The sequence below is a fragment of the Phymastichus coffea genome, unplaced genomic scaffold, assembly GCF_024137745.1.
Source record: "Phymastichus coffea isolate CEN01 unplaced genomic scaffold, Cenicafe_Pcof_1.1 PCOF00130, whole genome shotgun sequence".
NCBI lineage: Eukaryota > Metazoa > Arthropoda > Insecta > Hymenoptera > Eulophidae > Phymastichus > Phymastichus coffea.
The window spans coordinates 477,764-504,182 of record NW_026706941.1 but is presented as its reverse complement, the minus strand read 5'-3'; the positions used below and the strand labels follow the sequence as shown (position 1 = coordinate 504,182).

The window sequence follows — 26,419 nt, the reverse complement described above, 5'->3', positions numbered from 1 at the left end:
AGCAGCAATTAGATAAAGTTGCGATAAATGCAACTAAAAATTGCACTGATACATTGAAAAAAATTGTTAAAAAGGATTAAATTCTAAAATTTACCGCTTTTAAACAGGTAGAGAGTTTATATTTAAGTCGTTTACTTGTTTTCAGCTTATGAAGTATAAAAGTAAGAATAGTATAAAGTATTTAAAGGAAGAGATTGACATTAATGAAATTTATTACTTTTTTCAGTTGTTATCCTTAGTAATCAGCGTGATTCGTAGGGGGAATTTATTTCAGAGACGACATTCAACACTTGTCTAAGTGCAGCTTTTAGCAATTCTAAAGATTTGGGCGGAAGATTAAAAAAGCATTATATATATTATTTTCTCTATATGTATAGTTACACAGAATATTTTTTACTCTGGAAATAAAAAGAAGTATATAAGTAATATTGCATATAACATGATGTATTCATACGTACAAACAATTCGTGCTTAAAATATATTATTTGCTCATCAATACATCATTTTTTCTCCGATTTATGCATTTTTCTTTAAAAAAAATACTGAAAATTGTTTGGATCTTCTCATGTGATCCGAATTGGATTCCCCTATCTGAATCTTAGCAAAATGTGGGACGTTTTCCGATCGTAACCTAAAGAGGTTCCCTTGTCCAAAGCGGGTGCGAACTATAGGAAAATCGTGTCAGAATCCAGCCCGATTTTTAAATGAATTTCTACACGAGATATGACGTTCAGAATTCATGAAAATATTTCTGTCTCTAGGTTCTCGCTGGCAGAGGCATGAGCGCTACTCTTTGGAAAAATAAGTAAATCTGTCAATAGAAGGAAATTCTAAGGATAGCCGGCTAAAAGAATATAATTGTCCCTCGTGCGCTTGAGATTTTAACTGGAAACGCTAGAAGTTTGCGCGTGGAGATATAGAAAGAGAGAGTAAAATGTCAGCGTGTTTACCGAAATTTAACTTGTAAAAGAGTGGAAGTAATTGCAGGCAAATAACTAGTTTGCAGTCTTGCAGAGTGAAGCTGGAATGATAAGTAAAGGGCACGAGGATGAGGACTCTGCTAATTATTCAAAGTATTGCACTAGACTTGGGGATCAACTTAGTTGTGGCAAGAAAGGAAATAGTTGGAATTCAGGTTAACTAACTTGCTCATCGTCATTGACGTCGCACTTGGAGACCCCTACATTTCTCGAACGTACAACTTCTTTCTTTGGTAGCAAGTAGCGCTATTTCAACTAGAAAATCGTGAGATTTCAGTTGTTCGAATGGGAACGACTGTGCGACCGTCATTAACAAACGACTTTGAACTCGCGATAATTGTGACCTTCGTTCTGCAAGCCAAATGGGATGATATCTGGCTGACATTCAATTTTTTTCGCCCACTCGAGCTCTCGATAATCAAGACATTAAATAATTAAATTGTAATGGGTTCATTAGCGAGAGCGGTACGTTTTTCTTTTTCCCTTCGCCTCTGACGTTTCCATCCCTCGCGTATCCTTCAATCATTGCCCTCTCCCATCCGTTCTTCTTTTTGTCCATCCTATTTATCCTCAATCACTCTTCCGCGCCAGCTTTTTTCATTTCGCGCAGCTAAAATTCGCTTCTCTCTGCTCTCCAACCGAGCACCCATCCCAATCCCATGGAAATGAAAAATCCACCAAAGTTGGAGTTTCGTCTCTGCGCGCGGTGTGGCGACGCGTACACATCAGAAATCGCCGAAGCGTCTTTTTCACTTTTTTCCCGCGGCTCTCACCCTTTATCTTGGCTCGTTTTCCTTTTGTGTGTGTGTGTGTGTGTCTTTTACGTTGGCATTGCCGCGCGATCACGACGACGTCGACGCTGAATTTTTGATCCCGAGCAGCGAGCCCGTCACGTCAGCGATTTTCGGAGAGGCGAGTTTCTGACGCGTTGCAAAAGTAAAGATCGTGTGTTTCCATTTTTCCGTCTTTCCGAGCTCGGCGAACGTATTTCTTTCTATTTTTTTTCAGCCTCGGATTGATCTCCTCGGGAACACAGACCACTTTTCACAAGCTTTTTCCGCAAAGTTGTTTGCAATCAATAATTAATTGTACATTAAAACCTACTGGATTATGATTAACATGGTATTAATTTATGAGAGAAAGTAAATTATTAATCGGAATACTTTTACTTGAATTAAATGTTAAAATATTTTATCACTACTTTACCATTGTCTTTCGCAAAATCCCCTAAATGGATCAAATATTAAAAGCTTGCAGAATCTGTAGCTTCTCTGCAGTTCTTTGTTTCATTAAAGTGAATTAAATTATGAATTTCCATGATAATGCAATGCTAGAAAATTCCGGACCCGCTGAAATATCCACAATATAGATTATTTCGAAAAAAAGCGAACTACTCCAAGTGTGCAACGTGGCAACAATAGGATTGGGATGTAATCCATTTTGCCGGCAGCCGAGGAACAAAGACGCGTAGTCTGTTCAAAGAGCCATTTTATCGTACTACATCGATATTTTGATTAAAAGCAGCTGGCAAGCTATATGCAGCATTTGACAAAAAAAACGTTTCCACCGTTCGAATCCGCTCGAGGAAAGGCCGTACGCACGCACGCACACTAGCAGAACGCGAACGAGTGCACACTCGTTCACGCGCGATTTAACGCAGAGCGAGAGAGAGAGAAGTTGCGTGGGAAAACGATACAATCGTCGCTACTGTTGCTGCACTTTCGACATCTGTATACATGTGTGTGCGTCTAAAGCGGTGCCGCGAAAAAAAATCGATGACAGCCCTGCGAGCACACCTAACTCTTCGCCTCTTCGCTTCTGCAAAACGACTTTTACTCCCTGAGGACGATCCTCGATTTCTCTCTCCCCCGTGTATTTCTCCCTCTTCGACCCTCTTTTTACCTACTTCCATCGCGCTTTCTCCCTCTCTCTCGCTCTTTCATTACGGCTTTATCTCGACGTCACCGCGCGTTCTCTTTATTATCTCAACTATTCCGGCACGAGCAAGACGGTAATAAGATTGCGGCCTCGTTGCAAGCGATATCGCTCCAATGAAAAATGGACTCGGCCAAAACAAAAACTTGTGAAGCGTGCGTTACCGACTTTTTTTTCCTCTTTTCCATTCTTTCCTTGGGCATTATTTTCTTTTATCAAATGAGAAATGCTATTACATGCGAATGGCGCTTCGCTTTGGCCTTGCGGCTAAACGAATTAAATATCAAGCCGTATAGTTTCTTTGCGAAGAATCTTATTCCGTCGTGGAGATTAAGGGTTATTCCGAGAAGTTAATAGTTATAAGATCGTCATTGTAATTAAAAGAAACTCGTATAGAGACAGTGATATTTCCTCTTAGTTTTTTTTTTATGTATCAGATGTATCTTTGCATTTCATAGATGCGCGTGCATAATTTTTCAATTTTCCATGCGCACTTTTATGCTATATATTTTCTCAAAAGTCTTTCTATCCACCTGTACAAATTTTGTGAATCTGATTTCAAATTCGTATGTCGAGATTAAAGAAATTTTTATAATTAATTCCGTGTTTAGAGTAGGTACTGTGCTAAAATTCGCTCTTCAAATCCCTCAAAGGGTTAATCTAAATTCTTGAATTAATTTCGTTTTAATTAAAGTTTCTCCAACGAAAACAATGTATTGCTATTAATTAAAAATAGAATCGATACTAATACACAAGATTATCAATAAAATGTTTTTCCGAACCTTCGGAGGTTAGTGTGATATCTTTATTTCCCAACGAAAGTTATTTAATATGAAAGTGTTGAGCGTGATGGAATTCCAATCGGATTTCCTGCTCACAATTCCAATTAATTTCCTTGAATACTCGAGTAAGCGAGTTGGATCGAAGATACGTCGGGGTAATGAGTTATCCAAAAGCGCCGATGGAAATAATTCAGCGCTGAAAGCCGTCCGAGAAAAGCAGGCGCCGCAGCGAACGGAAAAAGCCGGAGCTGCGCGCAGACAACTGCTCGGGCGAAACAAACGCCAATCAAGCGCGATGCGCCCGGCGGAAAACTAATGGTACGCGCGCGTCAGAGAGTGTGACCCGGCGCACGCGAAGCCTCAATCTCATTGAAATCGGCGCTCGTCGCGTCGCTTTAATTTGTAATTTCGCGAGTTCGCCGGCAAACTTAGATTCGCGAGCGCGCCACGTGCCCAGATAGTTTGGCCCCTTCTCGAGCTCGCCTCGCGCGCGCGCCGGGGAATATACAAGACAGACGATGCCGCGACGCTTAGACAGCTGATGGAATTAGTCAAGTCGACGGTAGTCGCGTCTCGCCGCGCGCGACGACACGCGAATATATCATGCTCCTCGGCCGTCGATCGCTGCGGGGGGGGGGGGGGGGGGGCGAGTGTCGGCTCGCTTACTTTCGTCCAAAAAGTGGTGTTCACCCGTAGGTGCGCGCGGCTCGCTGCGCGGCGCAACCCAATTCTTGGTGAATAATTGCGCCAGTTTGTGAACGCCCACTTCTCAGGATTTCCATCGTTTGGTTTCGACCGTTATTCATTCTAAGTAGCCAAACCAACCCCGTGCCCTCCTGCAGCAGCTCCCTCTGCAAGCAATTCCCGGCAGCCGATTCTATGAATTAATTAAGCTCGCGTCGAGCGAAACGCCGTGTGCATGAATTTCACATGCCGACCCTACGTACACGCAAAATCAAAAGATTTACTATTCCGCAGCGGCGGCGCGATCCCTCGGAGCGCGGCCGTGAGCCGAGATTGAATCACGCGAGGCGGGGACTGAAGGCAGCGTCCATCGAAATCGCACGATCGCCGAAGACAACGCGGGCGAAGCGCCAGGCGGAGATTCGGCGGCCGAGCGGAGCAGTCGAGGAAGGACGGGACGCTTGACGCGCGAGTGCTGAGTCGGTCGCTCGTGGCGTGTACGACATTTTGGTCGCCCGGCGAAAGTGGCTGCTCGCTCCGCTGATCTGCCTGCAAATCGAGCGTCGTCTCCGCGCGATTGTCGACCTCGGCAATGCGGCGCGCGCGTTAATTAACGCCTCGCGCCGTGCAGCCTTGCGCGCGCGCGCGCGCGTGTGTGTGTACACGCGCGAGCACGGGTTGTACGCGAGACGGGGTCCCTCGAGGCATTAACGCCGGCAGTGAGGGGTGCGGCCAGAAAAATGTCCTCTCGTGATGGGGGAATTGGCATTGTACTACCTTGGAAAAGTCTTGTTTTTTCTCCGTCTGTCTTCTTGCTTTTATTGTCCTAGGCGGGAAATGCCCTTGCTAAGCTATTTCCCTATGGCAGGCCAAACAGCCGATGTAATGCCTCGCTCTTTCCAAAGCGAAGCCGCGCCATGCTATAATCATTATTATCAAACTACCATTGTCTTCAACGCTTTCAATCAATTTTCAAGCAGTTTTACGAAGTCATTTGCAATAAGTTTATCCAGATACAGTGCGCAAGAATATCGTTCAAATATTTTTTTTTTTAGTTTTTCGATGTAATTATCGATAATTGGAGAATTCATTCGATGGTAATGAAAATATAAAAGTAAACCGAAATTAAGTACCAATTGATAACAAAATACGCGACTGGCTATATTACCGTCGATTAAAACAGAGACCACCAACTTTGTTTTTAAGTTTCGCGGTAAAGTTTTAACCAGAGATTCTTCGAAAAAGCACTTATCGGCACCAAGCGTTGGATAATGTAACTTTCTTTTGGAAGCACAACCAAAGTAAATTACTTTTTACCACCATACTTCGATACACTGTATACGAGCGTTCAACAACAATAGTATTTTTCTTGAAATCACAGTGCAATCCGCAAGCGTTAAAGTATCTATAGCCGAAAAAGGTTCTAAAAATAAAGCATAAAGCTTAAAACGCCATCGAAAGCGAGCGAGAGGAGGGAAAAAAAGAGGAGTGACCACGGAAACGATCGAAGTCCTCTCGCTCTCGGGCCAATATAAAGCGAGTGCCGTACGTCGCACGGTGGATGGAAAGAGAGAGAGAGAGAGAGAGCTTTTGCACGTTTGATGCGAAAGCGCGGTACCATAGCGAGAGCGACGCTCACACAGACCAAAGTGTTCGTCCGAGCGGCAATCGGTTTTTTGCCTCCCCACCTCCGCCGCACACAGACGCGCGGGCGCACACTGTGTATTCCATTTGTCGCGTCGGATCGTCCATTATCCTTTCGCGTCGCTGCACGGTTCCGGCCGAATAACATTTAAAGGAGAAAGCGCCCGCGCCCACCACCGCCCATTCCTAACGGCTGATCGCGTTCAGAATCCAACCAGCCTATAAGGGGCAGATGCTCCGCTCTGGCCGCTCTTGCAATGCACGTATCGCCAATGCAAAAAAGCTTCGGCGAGAGGGGGGGGGGGTGAACAGCGTGCTTAGCTCTCCCTTTTCCAAATCTACCTGTGTGCATGCGTGCGCTTGCGTTACAATGCCCGGCAATCCCTGTTTTTGTGGGTGGATGATGCTTGCACTTTGTGTGCCCAGCGGCGGCCCTGCATATGGCTTTATTTATGCCAGCAGAGATTTTATTTTTGGGGCTGGATAGCCACTTCAAAATTTTAGAATATTAACCAGGGCTACTCTGCTGCGAGCTTTTCTCTCTCTCTCTCTCTCTCTCTCTCTCTCTCTTTTATTTTCCCATTCACCAGGCAGCTGTGCTCTGCGCTGAATGCGTTCTCACTTGCTATGAAACTTCGCTACTGGGTGGAGCTTGCCCGTTCTTGCCGTCATTGATAATGATGAGGTATTGATTATTTAGTATCGTTTTCAGCTGAAATGTACTTTCAGTTTTGTCCATTGATTGGCCGCTCCCTAATACTTTGTTCATTGCAACGATTCTGGCAAGTATAGAAATTATAATCCAAATGTTCTTCTTCATCACGCATTTTTGTACAAAGACTACGTCAAATGCGGCTCTGATGAAAAACGAGGGAAATTGGTGTTTTTTCCGTTTATTTTCCGAAACGTTTGTTTCCATATTGTTCCATTTTAAATGCTACCTTTATACTTTTGCATAAAAGCCTATCCGCATTTCAATAGAAACGTTGCAAACTGGAACATTCGAACTTTTACCGTCTATACGCAGAATATTTTCTGCAAAAACGATGATAAGCGGCGAGTTGCGTTCGAAACGCAGGGAATGTTTGAGGTATTTTTTCATATAATGGATAATTCGTAAAATCTCAACTGCTGGATTGCTGTAAAACAAGGTGACTCCTTTATGCAAATGTTGAATGTGAAATATTTTTACGTCAGCGCGCGAAATGTCTATAAAATATAATACTTCAAAATTACCGAAATGATAAAAACGAAGAAAATATTGAACTCCTATTTGATCAAATTGACTAACGAGATTCAGATGCTACTATTTGTTTTAATTCAGATTGAATTTCAAAATTCAGAATATAACTAAAACCTAAACGGCCTTTGATTTTTTCGTATGTACCTTTATGCAACTTCAACAAGGGATATAATTCAAATTAAACAAAGCTCACGTACACACACCAAGTAACAGCAAAAGAGAGAGAGAGAGAGAGACAGTGAGACTAATCCAGGGGAATTTGTCTGTTGCAGATAGCCGGCGCCAGTGACGAGTCGAGAGCACAAAACGGCAGTAAAGCGCAGCGGAGCGCATCCGAAAATTCAGGGAGGCCAAGTCTTTGGCGCCGCCGCCATCCACGCCAGGCAGCCAGCCAGACAGACACCCTTCATATCTCTGCCCTAGGAAAACTCTCCGCGTTCACACGCGCGCGCACACGCGCACAGTGCAGATACCGTAAGCCTCCCTCTCTCTCTCTCTCTCTCTGTTCCGTATCGCTCCTGCTCCGGCGCGTCGCCGTGCGCATGCGCGTCAAGGGAGAAGCCGCGCACAGCCGGCACCTCGGACAAGCTAGCAGCCGTCGGCAGTTGGACGCTGATCGTCCGCGAGGCGCGATTGCCTGTGTCGAGTCGTCGTCGTCGTCGTCGTTGTCGTCGTCGTCGTCGTCGTCGTCGTCGTCGTCGTCGTCGTCGTCGTCGTCGTCGCCGCGGCGCGAGTGCAGCAGCCTCCGCACGTGAAAAGTCGGAGAAGCAAAGTGTTAGCCGGCTGATTGTCGGGAAAGTGCGTTGCGAGGCATTGAATACTGAAGAATCGAGTGTCAGAGAGAGAGAGGGATAGTGTTCTGTGCGGGTCGCTGGGCGAATATGCGCTGGAGGACGGTCCCACCGATAGCAGCAGCAGTCAGAAGCAGCAGCGCCAAGTGAGATCCTTTACGCTGCCAGGCTGTCTGACTTGTGTGTCGTCCGTTGCGTGCCGCATCATCGCGTGCACGCGCGTCCTTGCCTCCCTTATCCTTGACGTTCTTCTTCTCTCTACATTCCTCCCTTCTCCCACTGCTCCACCTCTTCTGTGCGCTTTTTCTTTCTGTTCGGCGACGTGCAATTCCGTTTTTTTGTGAGCTCAAGACAGAAGACAGACATGGCGCGCGAGACGCTGCTGGCCGGATTCTTGTTCCTGGCACTAGGGGTTGGCTTGGCCTTCGCCGCATGGCAGGAGAACGTCAGGCCCAAGATGGTCGTTCAACTAGGTAAGCGTTTGCACTTGATTTTTACGATTGCGCGATTTTGACTCGACGCGAGTTTATACACGCGTGCGTTGACTGTCGTAAAAGTGGGGAGGGGGTTGGACCGAACCCTCCAGTGTGCGTCTGTCTCAGCCGCGCGATCGATATTTATTAACTGCCCCTTCGTGGGAATAAATACACTCTAAGGACATTACGCTCTCTTTCGATTGTGTTGTCGAGTGCACGGATAGACGTTACGTTCGTTGAGATTGCTTTCAACGACAAATAAAATGACGGATTCCCATCGCGTCGCTCAATTAACAATGACAATCGCGGCGCTCTGCGATTATCTACGACCGTCGGCCGATTAAAGTCTTTCAGCGAAGAGTGAGTCATCTTTCATATTGTCAATGAACTGCACTGTGTACACAACGATAACGGCCTTGATCGCAGTTTCCTCGCCGACGGTGTTTCTGTTTTTTTTTATCGCGCGCAAGGCACTCACTCCGCTGTAAGGTTAATGACCTGCCACGTCTGGTATAGATCGAAGTCAATAAATAACAGATAGGATAAGAAAGGCAGAGTATTGGCCAATCGAGATGCGGTAATAATCGGGCGAAAGCGTTGCGCAATTTGTAGAATCCAACGCTAAGACAAAGTACAATAGCGCGCATGGGAACGGCTCGCGGGTACAGTAGTAACACGCACGCGTAGACAGAAGTAGCTCTTTCAATGGCCATTAACAGCGTCTCGTGAGTGGTTCCTATATAGACGTGTAACATAAGCGCGCGGCGATCGAGTAAAAGGACATTAAGCATGCGTGAAACGTTCGACGCGGAGTTTCCTTTCCTTATCTGGCTTGCGTCTGTTTCATCCGCCCGTTCTCCATTACGGCTTGTTTCGAAGCGCGGCTTTCGGCAACTTTGATTGGTTCTCCTCTCTCTCGTGAATATCTCTGGAAAATATACATATATACATATATATATATATATATATATATATATACACATACATACATGTACACGCATCGTCGCTTTGTTCTCTTTTCCATCGTGCTTTTATCAATTCGATTACGACTGAGTGACTTTTCGAATTTGCCGCTAGTCTATCAATTATTCAGCGGCTCTCTCCCACGTGTGCGCGCGCGCGACTATTAAGGGTATAAATATGAATGCAGGATAATGACGCGACACGCGTGTCTTTCTGCAGCGCGAGTGTGTCGGTTGAAAACGAACGAATGACAAACGAGTAAAGCGTATGCATAGGCAGAGGGAATTCGGGTATAGATAGATAAGATTTGCTTTTCGTGGAAGAAAAAAGCGTTGCTGCGTTGGGCGATGAGGGAGCGAGAGGCCGAGGACGTCGATAAGTTAGCCTTTCAATGAGATTACTTTTGCTTCGCTTCGACGCGAGAGAAAGAATTTCCACGGGAGAAAGAGAGAGAGAGAGAGAGAGAGAGAGAGAGAGAGAGAGAGAGAGAGAGAGAGAGAGAGAGAGCAGAGAAAGAAGCATTTGTTCTCCAAATGTAAAACTGCATTTACTTATCAAAGCCCAAGCTCACCGGGAGGTTTGCATTATTCCGCGTTGTACGCTAAGCACGCGGCAACGTTCGATGAACCAAGAAGAGGATAAAAAATGTGAGAGTGCGTTCACCTCTCTCTCTCTCTCTCTTTCTCTCTCTCTCTCTCTCTCCTCGTTGTCGTCGACGTGCAGGGGTTATAACTCTTATCTGCAAAGCGCATTCCGCCTCGTAAAAATGCCGGAATATTTATCAGCCTCTACTCTACGTCGCGGGAGGAAAGGAAGTTATTACGTTGAGCAACATCAAAATCTGCGCTTGACATTCTGCTCTTGGCTCTCTTTAACTTTACAACTCGTCGCGTGCGTCGCGCATCAAATGAAAGAAGACGAAAGAGGGGAAGAAGAGCACGCGTGCGCTCCTTTAATTTTATGTTAAGCTCGTGTCGTAAACTAACTTTTTACGATTTCGTAAGGCTTTTCTCGACCCCCCCCTCTCGCACGTGCATAGCAGCCGCATACGTATTTGTGTAGCTGCAGGGAAAAAGAGCGCTGCAGCTCTTCGATTTGGCGGATAATGAGCGGTCATTATTTTCACGCTGTTTTAAGCCTTGCTCTGCCTGCAATATAGCGTGCATGCGCCAGTGAGTAATCCGCGCCGACCAATGTACTGTGTTTTGCGTTTTATTGATTTTCACGGAAATCCGCTGACTACGACGCTGCAGCATTTTTTTTTTTCACGAAAACTTTGTTTACGATTGACCTGATTTTCGATAACTTTTGGCTTGAGCAAGTGTATCTGGCGCGAGATGAAATTTTCTATGCGAGAGAAAAAAAGCGTGATGGTTTTCATTATTGGATATAACGAAATTATTAGATCGTGAAATCAGACTTTTCCAGAAAATTGAAAAATGTAAAACTAAAGCGTTTGTTTATAAAACGCAAGGTCGATAAGACTGCTTTTGAAATAACTACCGTCAATGTAATGATTAAAATGTGTAACGTTTAACGTAAGACCTTGTTTATTGAAGAACGATCAAAAAATAAATAATAAGCGAACGAAATAATTCCGTTGCCTTTGTCTTTCTTTGGCCAACGAAACGTAGTATAAAGGCGTCACGCTCATGAATCGAGCTGCCACAAAAAAAAAGTTAAATATAAACTGTGAAATTGAAACGACAATGACGGATAGTAGGTGTAAAACACGAAACAAAACGTGCTCACAAAATTAAATATCCACGTAGCCTAAAGGAACAACAGCCAGAGACGTGGCATTCAGAGCTGGGAAAAAAGCTGAGTCGGGTGATCATGTCTATTTGCCGTCTCGTATGCACCACGAGAAGTCGACGCGTGCCTTCATCCTAAGTAAATCTTCGTCATCCCCGCGCAGTTAGATATATAGATAGGAAGCCTTTTCGGACGTGCGCTTGGTAAGTCAGTACGTGTGTGTGTGTGTGTGTTGCAACAGCTGCCGCGCGCGCTAGATGTATATGTAATCGAAATTGGAAATTTCGAATAGGAAATTCGATTTCGCGCGCGCAAGTCCCCCGCGCGTATACTTCCGCTATTGGCTTGCCAATTATTTATGACAATGGCTGCGAGCGATAGTGTTTTCAGGAATTGTATTTTCTCATGATTAGTTTGGGAAATGCGCGATGAGCGATGAATTTCGAAATGCATATTCAAAAGATGAATGCGCGTTCCGTTTCGTGATTTTTTCTTTTATATGCGACTCCCATTGTTCTCGGCGGTATAGTGGCAGTGCAGCAGCTTCAGCACTTGATTGAAAAGTTTTTAATGAAATGCGAGAAAAGTCACGGGCGAGCGCGCAATTTTAGCGCAGCTCGGAGCAGTTCCCGGTCTGTTTACAATGCTACAGGTCGAGCCTATGCTTCAACTTCATCACACAATCGTGACTATTTACTTTATTATTGAGAAGTAAACAAGCCCAATGAAATGGTCGTTCGCGCGGTTGAAATTTCTGTTTACGGTATCAGCTGACCGACAAAGCTCTACGGGCGTCCATTGATCACGCTTATTGTTGGCTCGCATCGTCTAAGCGAATCAACCGATCAATCCGCATCGTCCTCTTGCTCGCCGTGGCCGTTGGGCTTTTTAGCGAGAGAGACAATACGAACGAGCCTCGCGATGTGTTCGTCACCGGCAGCCCACGCGAGCTATTACGCGCAAGGCTATTATGCGCTTGCACGCGCTAAAAGAAAGGAGAGAAAAAGAGACAAAGTGCAGGGCAACTAGCGACTCCTATTAGAGAAGTCACATTTTCCGCGCGCGCGGCACGTGTAAAGGGCGTAAAATGAAATTTCCTCTGTATAACGAAGGCACCACGTTTCACGCGCGACTTCGTTCGCTCTAGCCCGCATGGCTTCGGTCGACAAAAAAAAAGAGAGCAGAACATTATTCCTCATTTCCCCTATTTAATCGCGCTGGAGGTCTTATTACTCTCAATTTCCAAGGTATGGAGAAGAATAAATTCAGTGACAGTTGCTGATGCTTTCCGAATCTCTCTTTCCTTTTTCAGGTTTATGCCGATCATAATAATTTATTTCTTCGGGATATCGCTGTGAGAATGCGTATGAGAAGATCGCGATGCGACGTGTATGATTGATTGATTCATTCATTTTTTTCTACGTGAATAATGCCTCGAGCGAATTTCGGCAGGCTGGAGATAAATCATTAAAGTCATTCTGAAATATCTAACAAGGGTATTAGTATTAAAAATAATGCTCTATATCCGACCAACCGTTTTATCTGAAATTGTCGGTCATTAAATTATAAATTCGAGAGTCGTACACTATAAACCTGTTCGACTGGCGACACACGTGTGATAGATGAGGGTACGAGTCGTCGTATATAAGAACGGAAGTGTATTTTACGACTAGATTCGTGCTCTTTGGAGAGAGAAAAGGAATCCTGTAGAATATAGGTATAGGTGCATTCCAGCAATGACCATGGAGAAGGAAGTCAATACTTAAAGTGGCTTCAATCGGAAAGATAAGAAATCTTTCCTTCCCAGCCTGGGCTAACCAATACAGCTTTGAAATCTCGTTAGATACTTTTTGTTAATCTTGCCCAAATATAATCTGCTCTTCTATGCACGTTATTCAGTTAACGCTAAAGCTTTGTGCGTCTAATCGACATTCTTTAGCTTTGGTCCCGCCAACCGATATTTATTTATTATCTGATCGCTTCCGCCTTTGTGCTACAGAAACACATTCACGCGCGCGATATGTAGTTTCGAAGAAACGAAATCATCGTTAAGAAATCCCGCGTCTTTCCAAACAAGACGCGCGCCGTAGCGTTGCGCATCATCCCTCAACAAAGTGCTGCTCGACTTATGTGCGCAGCCACAGCTGCAGGGAGCCCGATAAGATATATATTTAGATATTCCAAAGTAATCATGCACACCACGTTCGAAGAATGTCCGCGACAGAGGTAGCGTTGGAGTGAGCGCAAAGAGATCATGTGGTACGCACATGGCGCGCGAGACGCGCAAGAAAAACTCGGGAAAAAAGAGGAGCGAACGAGGAGCAGATAAGTGGAGTCAACACACTCCATTGTCGAAAGCAAATTTCCCGCCCTTCAGGTTGGCGAGCGCGAGGCTTTTAAAGCGAATCGACGGCGACGATGAAACATCCCCCCAGTTGGTTTCAGCTCGCACACACCCGACTTATATATACTACAGTGTGTGTAATATATATATACACTGTACGTGCGCGTACTCGAGAGAGAAAAGAGATTGCAGCTACGCTCGCGTCGTTCAATGAGTCCCGCATCATTTACCCAGTGTGCTTGTTGCCGTATATAGGGGAACGACGGCGGCGGCCGCACATTTATTTCCTTTGTTTTGACGCGTCCCTATAACGCTTTTGTGCGAGCTCTCTAATTCTTCTCTCTTTTTTTCGTCGAATTTTTCGGCCCCGATGGGGGTAGCGCGCGGATTAGAGGTACGTCGCGCTTTTTTTTGTTCGTTTGACGCTCTTTCTTTTTTTTTTTTATTCACAATCGATGTGACCCCGGGTTTTTAGGCAGTGAAATTCGGTTTTGTTTCTGCGCGATGAACGTGAGACTCTCGGGAATACTCTGCTCGTTGTAGTTGATGATAGGATTGACATGAAAACTTTTATTGCCATGCGTGAGAATGTTTGCTCCGACAGTGACGATTTTCGGGTGACTGACATTGCTATTATCCGGCTGTCTCGGACTTTTATGATAATCTTTATCTATCGGTTGGTTATTGTTAACGAATGATTAGCAAATCGATTACAGCAGCAGGAATTTTCAATTTCACAAACGTTTTCCTATAGCAACCTATCGTATCCAGTTTCTATATCATTACTCAATCGAAATTCGTAGCGGTCTTTTTCGAAATCGATACTGAACGTGGAAAACCTCAAATTCACCACTTAATTGCCGAAATAATCGCAGCGCAAATTATAGAACACGGATATCTGATAGCAACATCCGTGGGGCTCTTAACAACCGTCCATTCGATATCTCGCAAGAGGGGGAGGGGGGGGGGGAGATATCAATTAGATCTAGCGCTCGCATTTCCCGAAAAATATTCGCGCGATACAAGCGTTAATAACTAGTGTGCATCACGCGCCGAGTGCGCAAATTCACTTCGGGCTCCGTTCTGATCCCGTGGACTTTGCTCCTCCTTATCTCTATGTGGGGGACGAAAGGCCACCCACGTTCATGGGGACACGCGCCGAGCTGTCTGCGCGGACGTGCAGTTACGCATGAGAGACTGCTGGTATTATAAATTTATGCTTCGCGAAGGGCGATTCGTGTCTTCAGATTGCGACTTTAGTCGTTTTTCGCACCGCTGCCACCTCCAAAAAATATAACGTTCGTCGCGATAATTAGCATTCGCTTTCGAGAGCTTCGTGTTTTGGTCGGACGTACAATTAAAAACGAGCCGCAGTTATTTACAAATTTCAAAACGCCGACACCGACACTTTGTAATTAATCGTGTTATTTCGTAATTAGTGTTTGTGGATTAACCAGTGAACTGCTCGTGCGTACGAAATGCAAATTCAATTGGGAGGGGCGGTGTAATGATATACTAAATCGCGGGCAAGATTATACAATGTGATATTTCATAATTATACGATCAAATTTCTTATTCGGCGAACTTTAGATATATAAATAAGTTGAAGCGTTTGCACGTCAATTGAACAATATTGTTCGTTCGTAGACGTTAATGTGCTAAAATGAAATGAAAAACTACCTCCTCTGATCCCCTGCAGCACTGGACTATTTTCACCGAGAAAATAAAAAACATTATTGAACGTACCGTGACGATAACTACGCGCGTACGTCCGCGCACTGGAAGCGCATAAAAGAGCGAACATACGCTTATTCGCGAGATGTCTTTGTTGGCATTCGTAACGCTTCATCATTTGTTTTCGGCGCGAGTTAATATACCATACGTTTGCGTCATGATTTGACAAACGCTGTACGCGCAGGCGGACAGCTTAGCGGTTATTGTTTAATGCGCCGTAAATATATCGCATCGGCGAAATAAATATTTGCTTTGCATGCGGTCTGAGAGGGGGAAATAATGCGCTAGCGAATAACAAAACGTTTACTCTTCGAGTTCCATTTCGTTTGCTCGTTTTGGAAGATAGTCGAGTCACCTAGTCATTCGCGAGGCGAGCGTGCGCGTACTCGGTCGTGGTGGATAAATACTTGAGCGGCGCCATATGCCATATATTACTTTATCGGGATACAAAAGGACTAATCAATCATGGCCAATTGAAATATACCTGCATAGATAAGTGCAATCGGTGGTATAATTTTGCAGGCGCTTACGCACCTTCGAGCGTCTGAAAAGTTTAAAGCAGAAAGGGAGGGAAGGTGAGAGAGAGAGAGAGAGAGACAGATCCTTTGTTCTCGCTATTCGCAGCCATTTCCCATTGATCGAATCTACGCCTAACGCGCGCAGTTTGGCTTTATTAACTCCGATGGTCTTTATTAACTCCATTGTGGAGCCTCGAACGCCAAGAGAAAGATTTCTTGGCAATCGCATAAAAAATTCATTCGGCGAATGAGAGATTGACCTACTTTCGTTTTAAATTTTTACCGTGACCCCGTCGCAAGGACTTGCGTTGCCTTCGCGCTCTCCTCAATTATGCACGAAAGTTTTGTATTTAAATTATCCCGGAGGAGAGAGGGAATCTGGGGCCGTACGCACTCGTTAACGAATTGCAAATTATTCAACGAGCGAGAGAGCAGCTCGTTCGGCTGTAAAACTAGGCAGCGCGCTAAAGCCCCCGAATAATGGTGGCGCTAATCCAGACGGGGCACGCAGCCCGATAAATAAAATCCGTGCTGCGCGCGGCTTCGCTACGGCTGCTTTTGTTCGGCGACGCTTCGCGCGAAACAAAGGAGAGCGCCCGGCCTCCTCGCGTGCCGACAGCTCGGGCCGCGCGCTTCTTTCGAGCGACAAGCCGAACGGCTGATCCCGCGAGTGTTGATCGCCGTTACGGCCGCGCGGCTAAATCCGTGAATTTGAGAAAGCCGCCGTCACAGGTAACCGCATGCCCAATTTAGGAGTATACGGCTGCTAATTGACAATCACACCGGTACGGGCGCATAAGCGGGCCTTTGATTAATGACCTCGCGGAGAGTCGCGGCGAGTAAGAGAGATTGATTATCCGGGCATGGCTTTCATCGGTGCTCTCGCGCCACACGCTAACTGCGCGTCGTCACCTCGGTGCGCCCATTCCGCTGTTCTTCGAGTGTCCACCGCCGTCTTTCGGCTCTCGGCTTACTTGGTCGTCGCGGCGCGCGATCCGATCGCGGACTCTTTCGTGTCAAGGTGTATCGGTTTCCGGTTTCGCCTTGCTCTCGGCCAACGTTGTGAAAGGGGTAATGGAAGACGCGCAACAATGCTATCGACGCGCGCGCACACGCTCGACCTAGACAAGCCGATAGACAAGTTTTAATTAAATGCTCGCGGCTCTCTCTCTCTCTCTCTCTCTCTCTCTCTCTCTCTCTCTCTCTCTCGGACAAAAGTTTTTGGCGCTGCTGCCGAGCTCTGATCACGTAACGCTATTCCCACTTGCGACTTTTCATTGTGCACTCTTGTGAACGCGCGTTCTTTTGTGTTGTAGCAGTAATAACTTGATTATTCAATTTCCAATCGTAACTTCCATTTGATTATATTGTCCGGACCGATGGAAACGTATCCAATGAAACATTTTTTTCCCGAAGGCAAAGTTTAATGGTCCGTGCAAATGGCATTGCGTAACTTGCAACTTGTTGTATAATTAAATTAGATATTACGAGTTGTATAAAGACAGATTTTCCATTATATCTCAAGTAATTCAACGACCACGATCGATTTCTAAAGGTCATAATCAGATTGTTGCGTGTATTCGCGATAAACGTTGAAAGAAGAATGGCTCGCGCACGCGTACGGGATTGAATTTTCATTTTTCAGGTTAGCGCCAATGCAAGCGGAAAAAAAAAACGTAAAATAAAAATTTTTTTTACCCAGGCCGCGAGGCAGCGCGCAATAAATTGCATCGACATTTGTGCGCATAATCGAATGAAAAAAGCTCTCGCGCCCAGGCGCACATTTCGAATGAACGATTTTTTTTTTTCGCGCCACCACGAGTTATAACTGCCGAACTTTTGCGCGCTCGGTTTTTTTTTCACTTTGCGATCGGGTTTCGATTTGTCCGCCGCAGGAGTATAATAATTAAACCCTCTCTCGGCCGTTACGTCACACGGCGACCCCATAAATTCGAATTAAGTTCGTTTTCTCTCTCTCTCTCTCTCTTTCCTCTCTTCTACGTCCGACCCTTGTGCACGCGCACGCGCGCGAACTCGTGATTCCGGGATTCTAATTCTAATTCAATTTGCATCCGTTTATTTTGCAGGTTATCAACACCGCGATATTTTTCCATTTGCTAGCAACAGCTGGGTTCGAGGGATTTAATGACCTTTTGTTCGGTTTTTTGTTCGGATCAGAAAATTATTGAGGTTGCGGATTTGGCATTGAAAATTAGGTTAAATCTCAACAACGAAGAAATGTTGTTTCTTAATCTACTCAATATTAAAATACTAACAAAGCTGTGCAGTATTTACCTGACGCAATATATTATCTATAGCATCGTTCGTAATTGCAATAACATTCTGAAATAACATATGTTTTCACAAAGTTACATCGTGTCAATGTTGTGTTAGTGAAGTTGAGTAATTGTGAATAATATATTTAATGCAAATCGTGTAATAGCAGCTATAAAGTAATGAAATTCTGAAAATTCAGTTAGTTCTGATACTGGTACATATTGGATACATTGTATTTGATTAACGTTATTGTGTAATTATTGTCATAAGTAAACAAGTTTAATTAAAGATACTATAATAGTAAATTAAAATTAGAAATTATTCCAAGCGAAATAACACTGAAAGTTGATCGATAGCTATTCAAATTCTAGGTTAAAATGTATCGTTAACACGTTAATAAATATAGAGACAACAATCGTTATGTGTATGTGTACGTATATACGTGATATGATATTGAACTGGTAACTAGTGCAAGCGATATAAATCGTTGAAACTCTTGCAAATTAAGCGCATTTAATTTATTTGCCAATCTTTCGAGTTGGCAAAAAGTCTGCGATTTTTCCATCAGCGTCTTTGCCAGATTTCAGCAGTAGGTTTTGCTACGTCACGTCGAAACAAAACCACGACATCGTTAACCGCGTACGCTATCAACGACGGGACACCGTTCCGGTATAGAAAACCAACTTTGAGAGTCCCGCGCGCGGGAAGGCTTTGTACAAGAACATCCAATTCACCGACAAAGTAAGTCCATTATCATCATCAAAAGCTCGTGGCCCAAAAACACCGTCCCTCTCCTGGCGATAACGCTATAGTGGTCGGGCAAGTCCATGTAAATGATAACTGCTCTTGCTTGAAAACGACGAGCGGCAAAGACGCTGCAGTGTTCGCATGCTGATAAGGACGCGCTCTCCCGGATTATAGTCCGTCGTCATCCTCTCTCGACCGTCGCTCCTCCTCTTCTCTCCTTTTTATTTTTGCAATTTCTGTCCGTAAAAAAAGGGAGAAAGGACGTGTAATGAACCGGGCGCAGCATCGATCGCGAAATTAAAATTGAAAGCCCGGAAACATAACTAAACTGAAGAGAAATTGCAATGTTTTTCCCTCCCTGGGCGGCGCGTTAAAAAGTTATAATTACTTTTTAATTTTTTTTTCTTTTGCTCTGCCGCACGTCGTCGACAAACTTTTGCCTCTCGCGGCGAGCAAACTCGGAGAAATTGCGCGTGGCATAAATGCATGAGAAAAAGAAGAAGTCGACTCGCAGCCGACGAGGCGACGAGCGGCGAGAGCAACCGGATCGATCATTCGTCTCGTCATATTTACGTTTGCGATTACGCTTCTTATTCCAGAGCGTCGTGTACGCGTGCGCCCGGGCGCTGGAGGCCGAAATTGGTTTATCGTGGAATAACGCATGAATTATTCAGACGCGCGGACAATTCGCCGTCCAATCAATTTGGATTGAAAGCGGCAGCAGTGCGCGAGGGTCGCAGCAGTTTAAGGTGGGGTGGGCTCGCTGATATTCGGCTTGGAGACCCGTTCGCTTCCTCGCGCTACATTAACCAAGAATTGTTATGGTTTTTGTTCAATTGCTCGAGTGGGTTAACGAGGTCCGCGCCGCCGTCGAGGCTCGAACATTAGCGCTCAACTGCGCGCATGGGCTTGGCTCTCTCTGCACTTTTATTTTGAATTTCAAATGGACAGCGACTAAAAGCCATCGCGCGTCATTTGTTGTTTACCAACTGGCGTGCTATAGGGCATGATAAATTACCGGTTTTCTGGGACGTTTAGGGAAGCGAAAGTTGGCCGAAAATTTAAAATAATGCGTCGGTTATGTTGCCGAAATGTTGAAATTATTATTCGATCAAATTAGCAAGCAACGGATGTAGCACAGACGAAGGCCGAAAAGCCAATGTGTATATATGACCGTTATTCTAATCAATTACCGAGAGAATTGCGAACGAGAGGGTTTGCTTCTCGGCAAAATGATTGTGCGTTTAGGCGAGGAAATCTCCTGTCCGATTTCCAACAGTAGGCGTGTATCCGCTCGTCACATGCGACGTTAGGTCCGTGTCGACGATTTTCATCAAGCAACGACGCGTCGCGCTGCGATTGTGCTCGCAACTCACCGGCTTGCGGGGACTTGGCACCGATAGCTGGCACGTGAATGCTCCTTGAAAGAATCTTTCGGCTTTCCTTGCTACGAAACTGCACTGGTATCCTCTGCTCGTTGCCTCTCGTGGGCCAATTTTTTCCGAGCTGCGCGACGATAATTGCCTCGATTTTCGGTTCTTTCGTAATCGAAACGACACGTAATGCGCCGATATAATTAGGTTCGTCTGCGCAATTATGCAGGCGAAAAAGTTGCGAGACTCTATTTTCGGAAGGTCGGATAAGGAAGAAACTTTGAAAGGCAGCGCGGAAAAGTTGATCGTTGCGCGTCGTTATTATGCATTATGTATATATAGGACAGATAAGCGAAATTGACAAGCGAATCACGGCGTTATAGTCATTGTCTCCCCTCGATTAAACCTTGATGAGCGCGAGCCTCCCGCTGCAGCTCGGATAACGTTTTGTATAATGAAACGCTCAAACTGATGTAACGATTATCATTGTTGCTGAATTGTGGCGTTTTGAGATTCGCGTCGCCGTCATAGTCTTCGACGATGCGACCAGGCAGGTACGTTCTCTCGCGCTCGCGTGGTCATTCAAGTTCGCCGAAAATCGTGCCACTGGCGACTGATCGCTGGCGAGCACCGTCACGCAGCCAAATGAAATACAAACTGCGCGCCCTGCTTTGCCCCGCTCTGCCGTGGGAAAGCACTGGGCGACGCGTGCAGCTAGACCTCAAATTTTCTGTCATTGCGCTTTTCGGCTGAGCTGCCTTTCACACCGCGGAAACAAACGCCGATCGCGCAAGTCCAATGCAATTTCCTCCAGCGCTGTGTACGCGCTCGCCTCTGTCAATTAACGAAATGCGCGCGAACAACAGCGCGTCGCGCCGACAAAAGCCGACAGCCTCGCCCGTAAAACGAGTAGCGTCTATATACTCCACCACTAATTTAGGTCGTCTGGCTAAACGAGCGAAAACAAACTCTCTCTCTCTCGTCTTCGTCTCACTTTCTTAATTAAAGCACCATCTTCACGAGCCTCGCCCGTCTGCCCACAGGCACATTGATTTTTACGACGAACGAGCGACGTTTAATTAATCTATTCGTCGATCGATCGCATCCCGGGAATGAGCTGTGTTCATAAAGTCAATGAGAGCTTGCGCTACCTCTACGTTAGATCCATCATTTTCAACCAGGGCTTTGGCGAATAACCGATCGCGAGCTATGCTGATCGATGGCTAACGACATTCGTTTGATTGCAAAAGAAGCTGCCGCTCGACGGATGTATCGATTTCCGTGCCCTCATTTTTCTCGGGACAGGCAAATTTCAATGCTCGATCGTCAAAGGTATAAAGGCCACGAAGGCGCATTTTCCAGAGAAAAAGCGAGAGAGATGAACGAAAGAAAGCAAAACTGCGCGCGCGAGCCCGGCAATTAATAAAGCCCCTCGTAGCGACGAGTTTGGTTTCATCCTTAACCACCGCGTGCGAGAGAGAAAGATGATAAATTCCCATTTTTACGGAGTCTCGCGAGAAAAAAGCGCTCGCAAGGGGACGAGAGAGAGAGAGAGAGAGAGAGAGAGGAAAAAGGTAGCGCGCAGGCTTAGTCGGAGAGAAAAAGTCACACTGTGTGTGTTCGCGCGCGTCTGTGTATGGCCTTTTGTGTCCCAGCCTCGATTTACGACGCGACGCGCCGGATTAGCAGGAAAAGAACGGGATCGTTCGTCATCCGAGCGATTTGTTCGATGTATAAACACGCGCGCTATTCTTTCTCCGTTGCTTGAGGCCTGCAAGAGTCAACTTCAGCTGGGAAACTTTGAGGTTGAAAGTTGACTGAGTAAAGATGACGCGGTGGTGGCGACGCTGGGTATATACATATAGCAACGAGTTGATCTTGATAGAGAGAGAAAGAGAGAGAGAGAGAGAGAGAGAACCTCGGGGGTTTAGAAGATGAGACGTCGTTTGTTTTATCTACGCGGCGAGTTCGCGGCCGGCTTTTCTTCGGTCAATCTTACCGAGAGGCAATTTTCGGTGAAGACGCCGGATTCAGGTCCCTTCCGCAGCAAATTCCTCTGCGCTCTTTGGATAAATCCTCCGGGTAAATATAGTCTCGCGCCGGTCAGTTTTACTACTCGACACCCCGGATGTCGTGAACCTTAATGATTGCCCTCGGCGCGAAACGAGCGAAAAATCATTGGCTGGAGAAGCTCGCGCTGGCAGCCGACGAGGCACTTAGCTGGCTGGCCGTCAAAAATTCTGCCGATTTGCAAGTAGCTAGAGTAAGAGTGGTTGGAGGGGTGGGGGGATACGAAGCTGGCGCCAAGGTGGTCGTTGTCGATATCGTTTTAACGACCAGAGGGAAATGAAGGTTGACTGGCGTTTCGCGTTCGCGATCTTACCCGGCTTAATGCGTAGTAACGTACGTCAATCCCATGGAATCCTTGTCTATAGCCCCCTCCTCCCCTCCCTCTCATTCTGCTAATGCGAAGATCAATACGTTGCAGCAGCAGCAGTCGATGGGCGCGGCGTCGCAGCTCGTATCCAACTTTTTGTCGGGTTTTACTTTTGGCTGGCCTCTCTCGCCGATTAGTCTCTTGGCCGCTGCAATATTAATTTTCAATCGCGAGTGCGTTGTTCTTTGCCGAGTTTTAATGCCTGCAGTAAGTATTAATCCTACTTGGCAAACTACTTGCCGCTATGAACGAATGAAAATTTTAACGAGTCGAGCGACTACTGCGAGAAAGCAAGAGAAGAGCGAGAACGAGAGAGCGGGAGCGTGTGAATTCTAAAACTCACCGAGTGTAGTTTTCTTAGAAATCCATGATTGTCTTTTACGCTCGAGAAATAATGTCACAGTTGCAAATCGGATAATACTGAGAGCGTCGGGTCGACGAGTGGATCATTCGCGATCTCGACGAACGGAGTGAAAATTTGAGATGATTCGAGATCGTGATGGACTCTTCTGGAAAGATAAACGAACGAAATAGAAGACGCTTCGGTCGAACGAATCGAAACGAGCAGCGTGTCTTATCGGACGGGGCGCCGCGCGAGTCGCTGATTTTAATTAAAATCAATGGATGATTCAGCACGGAAATATACCAGCCAAGAGAGCAACGTATCGCGTAATACTGGAATTCCATTAACACCACTTGATCTACTTGCCCGAACAGAGACAGTCTCGAGGTACGTTATTCGTCTGCGAACGGAAGAAGTCGCCACTAGCGCAATCTTGAAATTTCACGAGTCTCTTCGCGAAGAAGATATAGCGAACGTGACGTTCGATGCATGCGCACTGCACGGACGGCTCGTTAAAATTTTATCAGCGGCAGCGCCAGAGAGAGAGAGAGAGAGAGTTGGAATCGTCAATTACACTGCCGACGAAATCGCGATAAGATAAGCGTACTGGTAATGGCGCCTGTGCCGATAGTTTCCTTTCGTACGACTAGTTTGCTCGCTCCCATCTCACAACGTGTCGTCTCCTTCCTCCGCTTCCCGCGAGCGCGCGCGTGCCTTTATTTATTGACGCTCGACTATCCTCTCCTCGAAAGTTCCGCGCGCGCCGCACGGCCAGCAAATTTGAGCTATCGTACGGCGATCGGCTTTAACGGTTTCTACAACTAATTAAACTAATGTCGATGCTTCTCAGTTGCATTCAGTTCGTCCTAATGTTCAATAATACTTGAAAAATTACCTTTTTGCTTTAACGTCACATTAGGCAAGTAATCTACCTTATAAGTCGTGCAAATGATATTTTATATCAGTTGTTCAGCCCTTTTCGTCACAATAACAATTAATATTTTCGTTGAAGTTATTATACGGATATCACAGTTGTCCGAAGATGACGTTGCTATATGACATCGGAAATGTTGTAGACGCAGTCGAAATATAAGTGGGATGCAATCGAAGTTTATAAAAAATATGTATTATTTTTGAGAATACATATTCCACTGATTATTAAGCGTTTTCTTAATTCATAGGTGGATGTTTCCTTCCGCATTGATCACAAAATTCCTGGCAGTGAAAATCATCGTAGCAACGATACATTTTCAGCATTTATACGAATAATCTTAGGATCAAAGCCCTTTGGTATATACCGAAACACGAAATTTCGCAGCTATTAAGGATACGCGACGCCGCGGAGGCACGCTAAATTATTGAAATTAACCTCTTGTCCATGCGCGGCTCTACGCAGGTGTTGAATCCTTGCGCGAGGAGTCTTACTGGAGCATGCAAATGCGATCGCGAGTTGCCGATCGAACCTCTCGCAAAGTTATCGCTTTGAAGGAAAAACCGACGCCGTGCGCAAGTGATGACGGGAGGGGGGGGGCGGATGAGCGCGTGCGCAAACACACTCGAGGATTGCAGCAACCGCTCGTGCATAATTTCCAATCAGACTACGTAATCGAGCATTCACGGCTTACGCAATCGCGCGCCGGGCGACTTTGATTCGAAGTGCTTCCGTTTTGGCAAAACCAGAAGAGTTTTCCCTCAACGAAAGCTCTCTCCATGCAAATCCTCTTAGAGACAGCAGTAGTGGTGGCACGGGATCGAGGCTTATATTTGCTGTAGGCGGTGGTGAAGTGACCCCAAAAACTTTCCATCATCGAGGTATTTATGGATTGTCCGCAAGAGATCAGGCTATATAAGATTCGTGCGCGGGCATAATAATTGAATAAATCGAGGATTTATCGCGACCACCAGTTATCGGCCAGCACAACCGCTCGTGTGTATGGTGAATTATTGCTTTCGAAGGGTGCTGTTGTTGTCTGTTTGTTGCGGGAAAGCTGTGCGATATTTATTTTTTTCCTTTAGCTTTTTCATATCGATTCTCTGAGTATCGAGTTCTGCCAACTACGTCGTTACCGGATACATAATATTCAGTTGTTCAGTAACTTTGTTGGATGGCCTATCATTCATTTATTTTTAATTGGATTGTTGGATCGTTTTTACTTTTTTTTCTATTCAACTTTTTGTCAACCAAAGCTTTTGTCACGTCAACGAGTGAAACCGTTTGGGACGAAATTTAGATATATTTATCCGAATACATTCATCATAATTTAATAGTTTACAGCAAGTGCGATTCCGTCTACAATTTATAAATGGACATGCACTTTTATTACTCGTATCAGGCCCGATTGATATTCTATATAAGTGATCTAAATGAAAATGGACTTTGCGCACTAATGAAGTTCGCAACGCAGCGAGGAAATAAATTCCTCGCTACCAAATTCCCGGCGACTTGCATCGACGGCTATAAAAGATAAAGAAGAGAAATACTTGTCACCGGTATCGAAAGCAGTCGAGCAATGCGCCAACCAGGGGACGAGAGCACCCGCGAGTAATATCGCTTCATTGGACGTCGGCCCGGCCGTACATGTATATAATATTAGAGTCGCAGGCGGCGTGGAGCACACATCCTCGATATCCGATGCCGATGATGAGCCCGGATTCCGCGAGTGTGTTGCCCTCCTACTCTCTCTCTGCGAATGCACAGCCGCGGCAGCTGACCGCACGACAACTAGTCGCGATGGTCGGGGGGGGGGGGGCAGGAAGAGAGAGAGTGAGAGAGAGAGAGTTTGAGAGCGAGTGGTGTGGCGTCACCGCAATACGAGCACTCAAGATCCGTTCCGACATACGGACGGGATTACGTAGCTAACCGAGTGACTATCCCAGTAGAATCAAATAGAAAGGCTCTTTCACCCTTCTTCTCGAAACACGCGAAAAGCCTCAATGGTTAACATTCGTTTAAAGTTCTGACGAATCGCGTATATCGTTATCGTAGCTCCGTTGAGTTCACGCCAATGGACCTCGAGCTCGATTTCAACTCGAACGACGATAAGCTCTCGCGGCAAGCGGCATGAAGAGACCGAGAAAGGATCGTTGGAAGCGGGCAGGCTGGGGGGGGGGGGGGGTTAGAGCACGTGACAAGGGCGCCATGTTGGGCTGTGCTACTGCGGGGGCGGAGGCTCACGAGGATTGCCGAAGCGCGCGCGTTGAGCTTCGTCGCGCCCGCCATGTGGTCCTTTAGCGCCGAGACAAGAGCCGGCTCGACGATCAATACGCAGCGGCTGCAGCGGCGGCGGCGGCGGCGGCGGCGGCGGCAGCGGCGGCAGCGGCGGCAACGACAGACAATCGCACGCGTGCGTGCACTCGCGCGAGCGTGGTTGCGTAATTTTTCGCTCGAGCGTC

General features: G+C 46.0%; 1 protein-coding gene across 3 annotated transcripts in view; it reads left to right on the top strand.

The window, feature by feature from the left end:
* Positions 1-26,419, top strand: part of LOC131671621 (semaphorin-1A) — a 229,907-nt gene that overhangs the window by 43,395 nt on the left and 160,093 nt on the right. For all 3 annotated transcript variants that reach the window (XM_058948195.1, XM_058948196.1, XM_058948197.1), the window contains exon 2: positions 7,541-8,532. In XM_058948195.1, coding sequence (XP_058804178.1) covers positions 8,424-8,532 — 109 coding nt within the window. In that variant the 5' untranslated portion in view covers positions 7,541-8,423. The remainder of the gene's footprint in view (positions 1-7,540; positions 8,533-26,419) is intronic.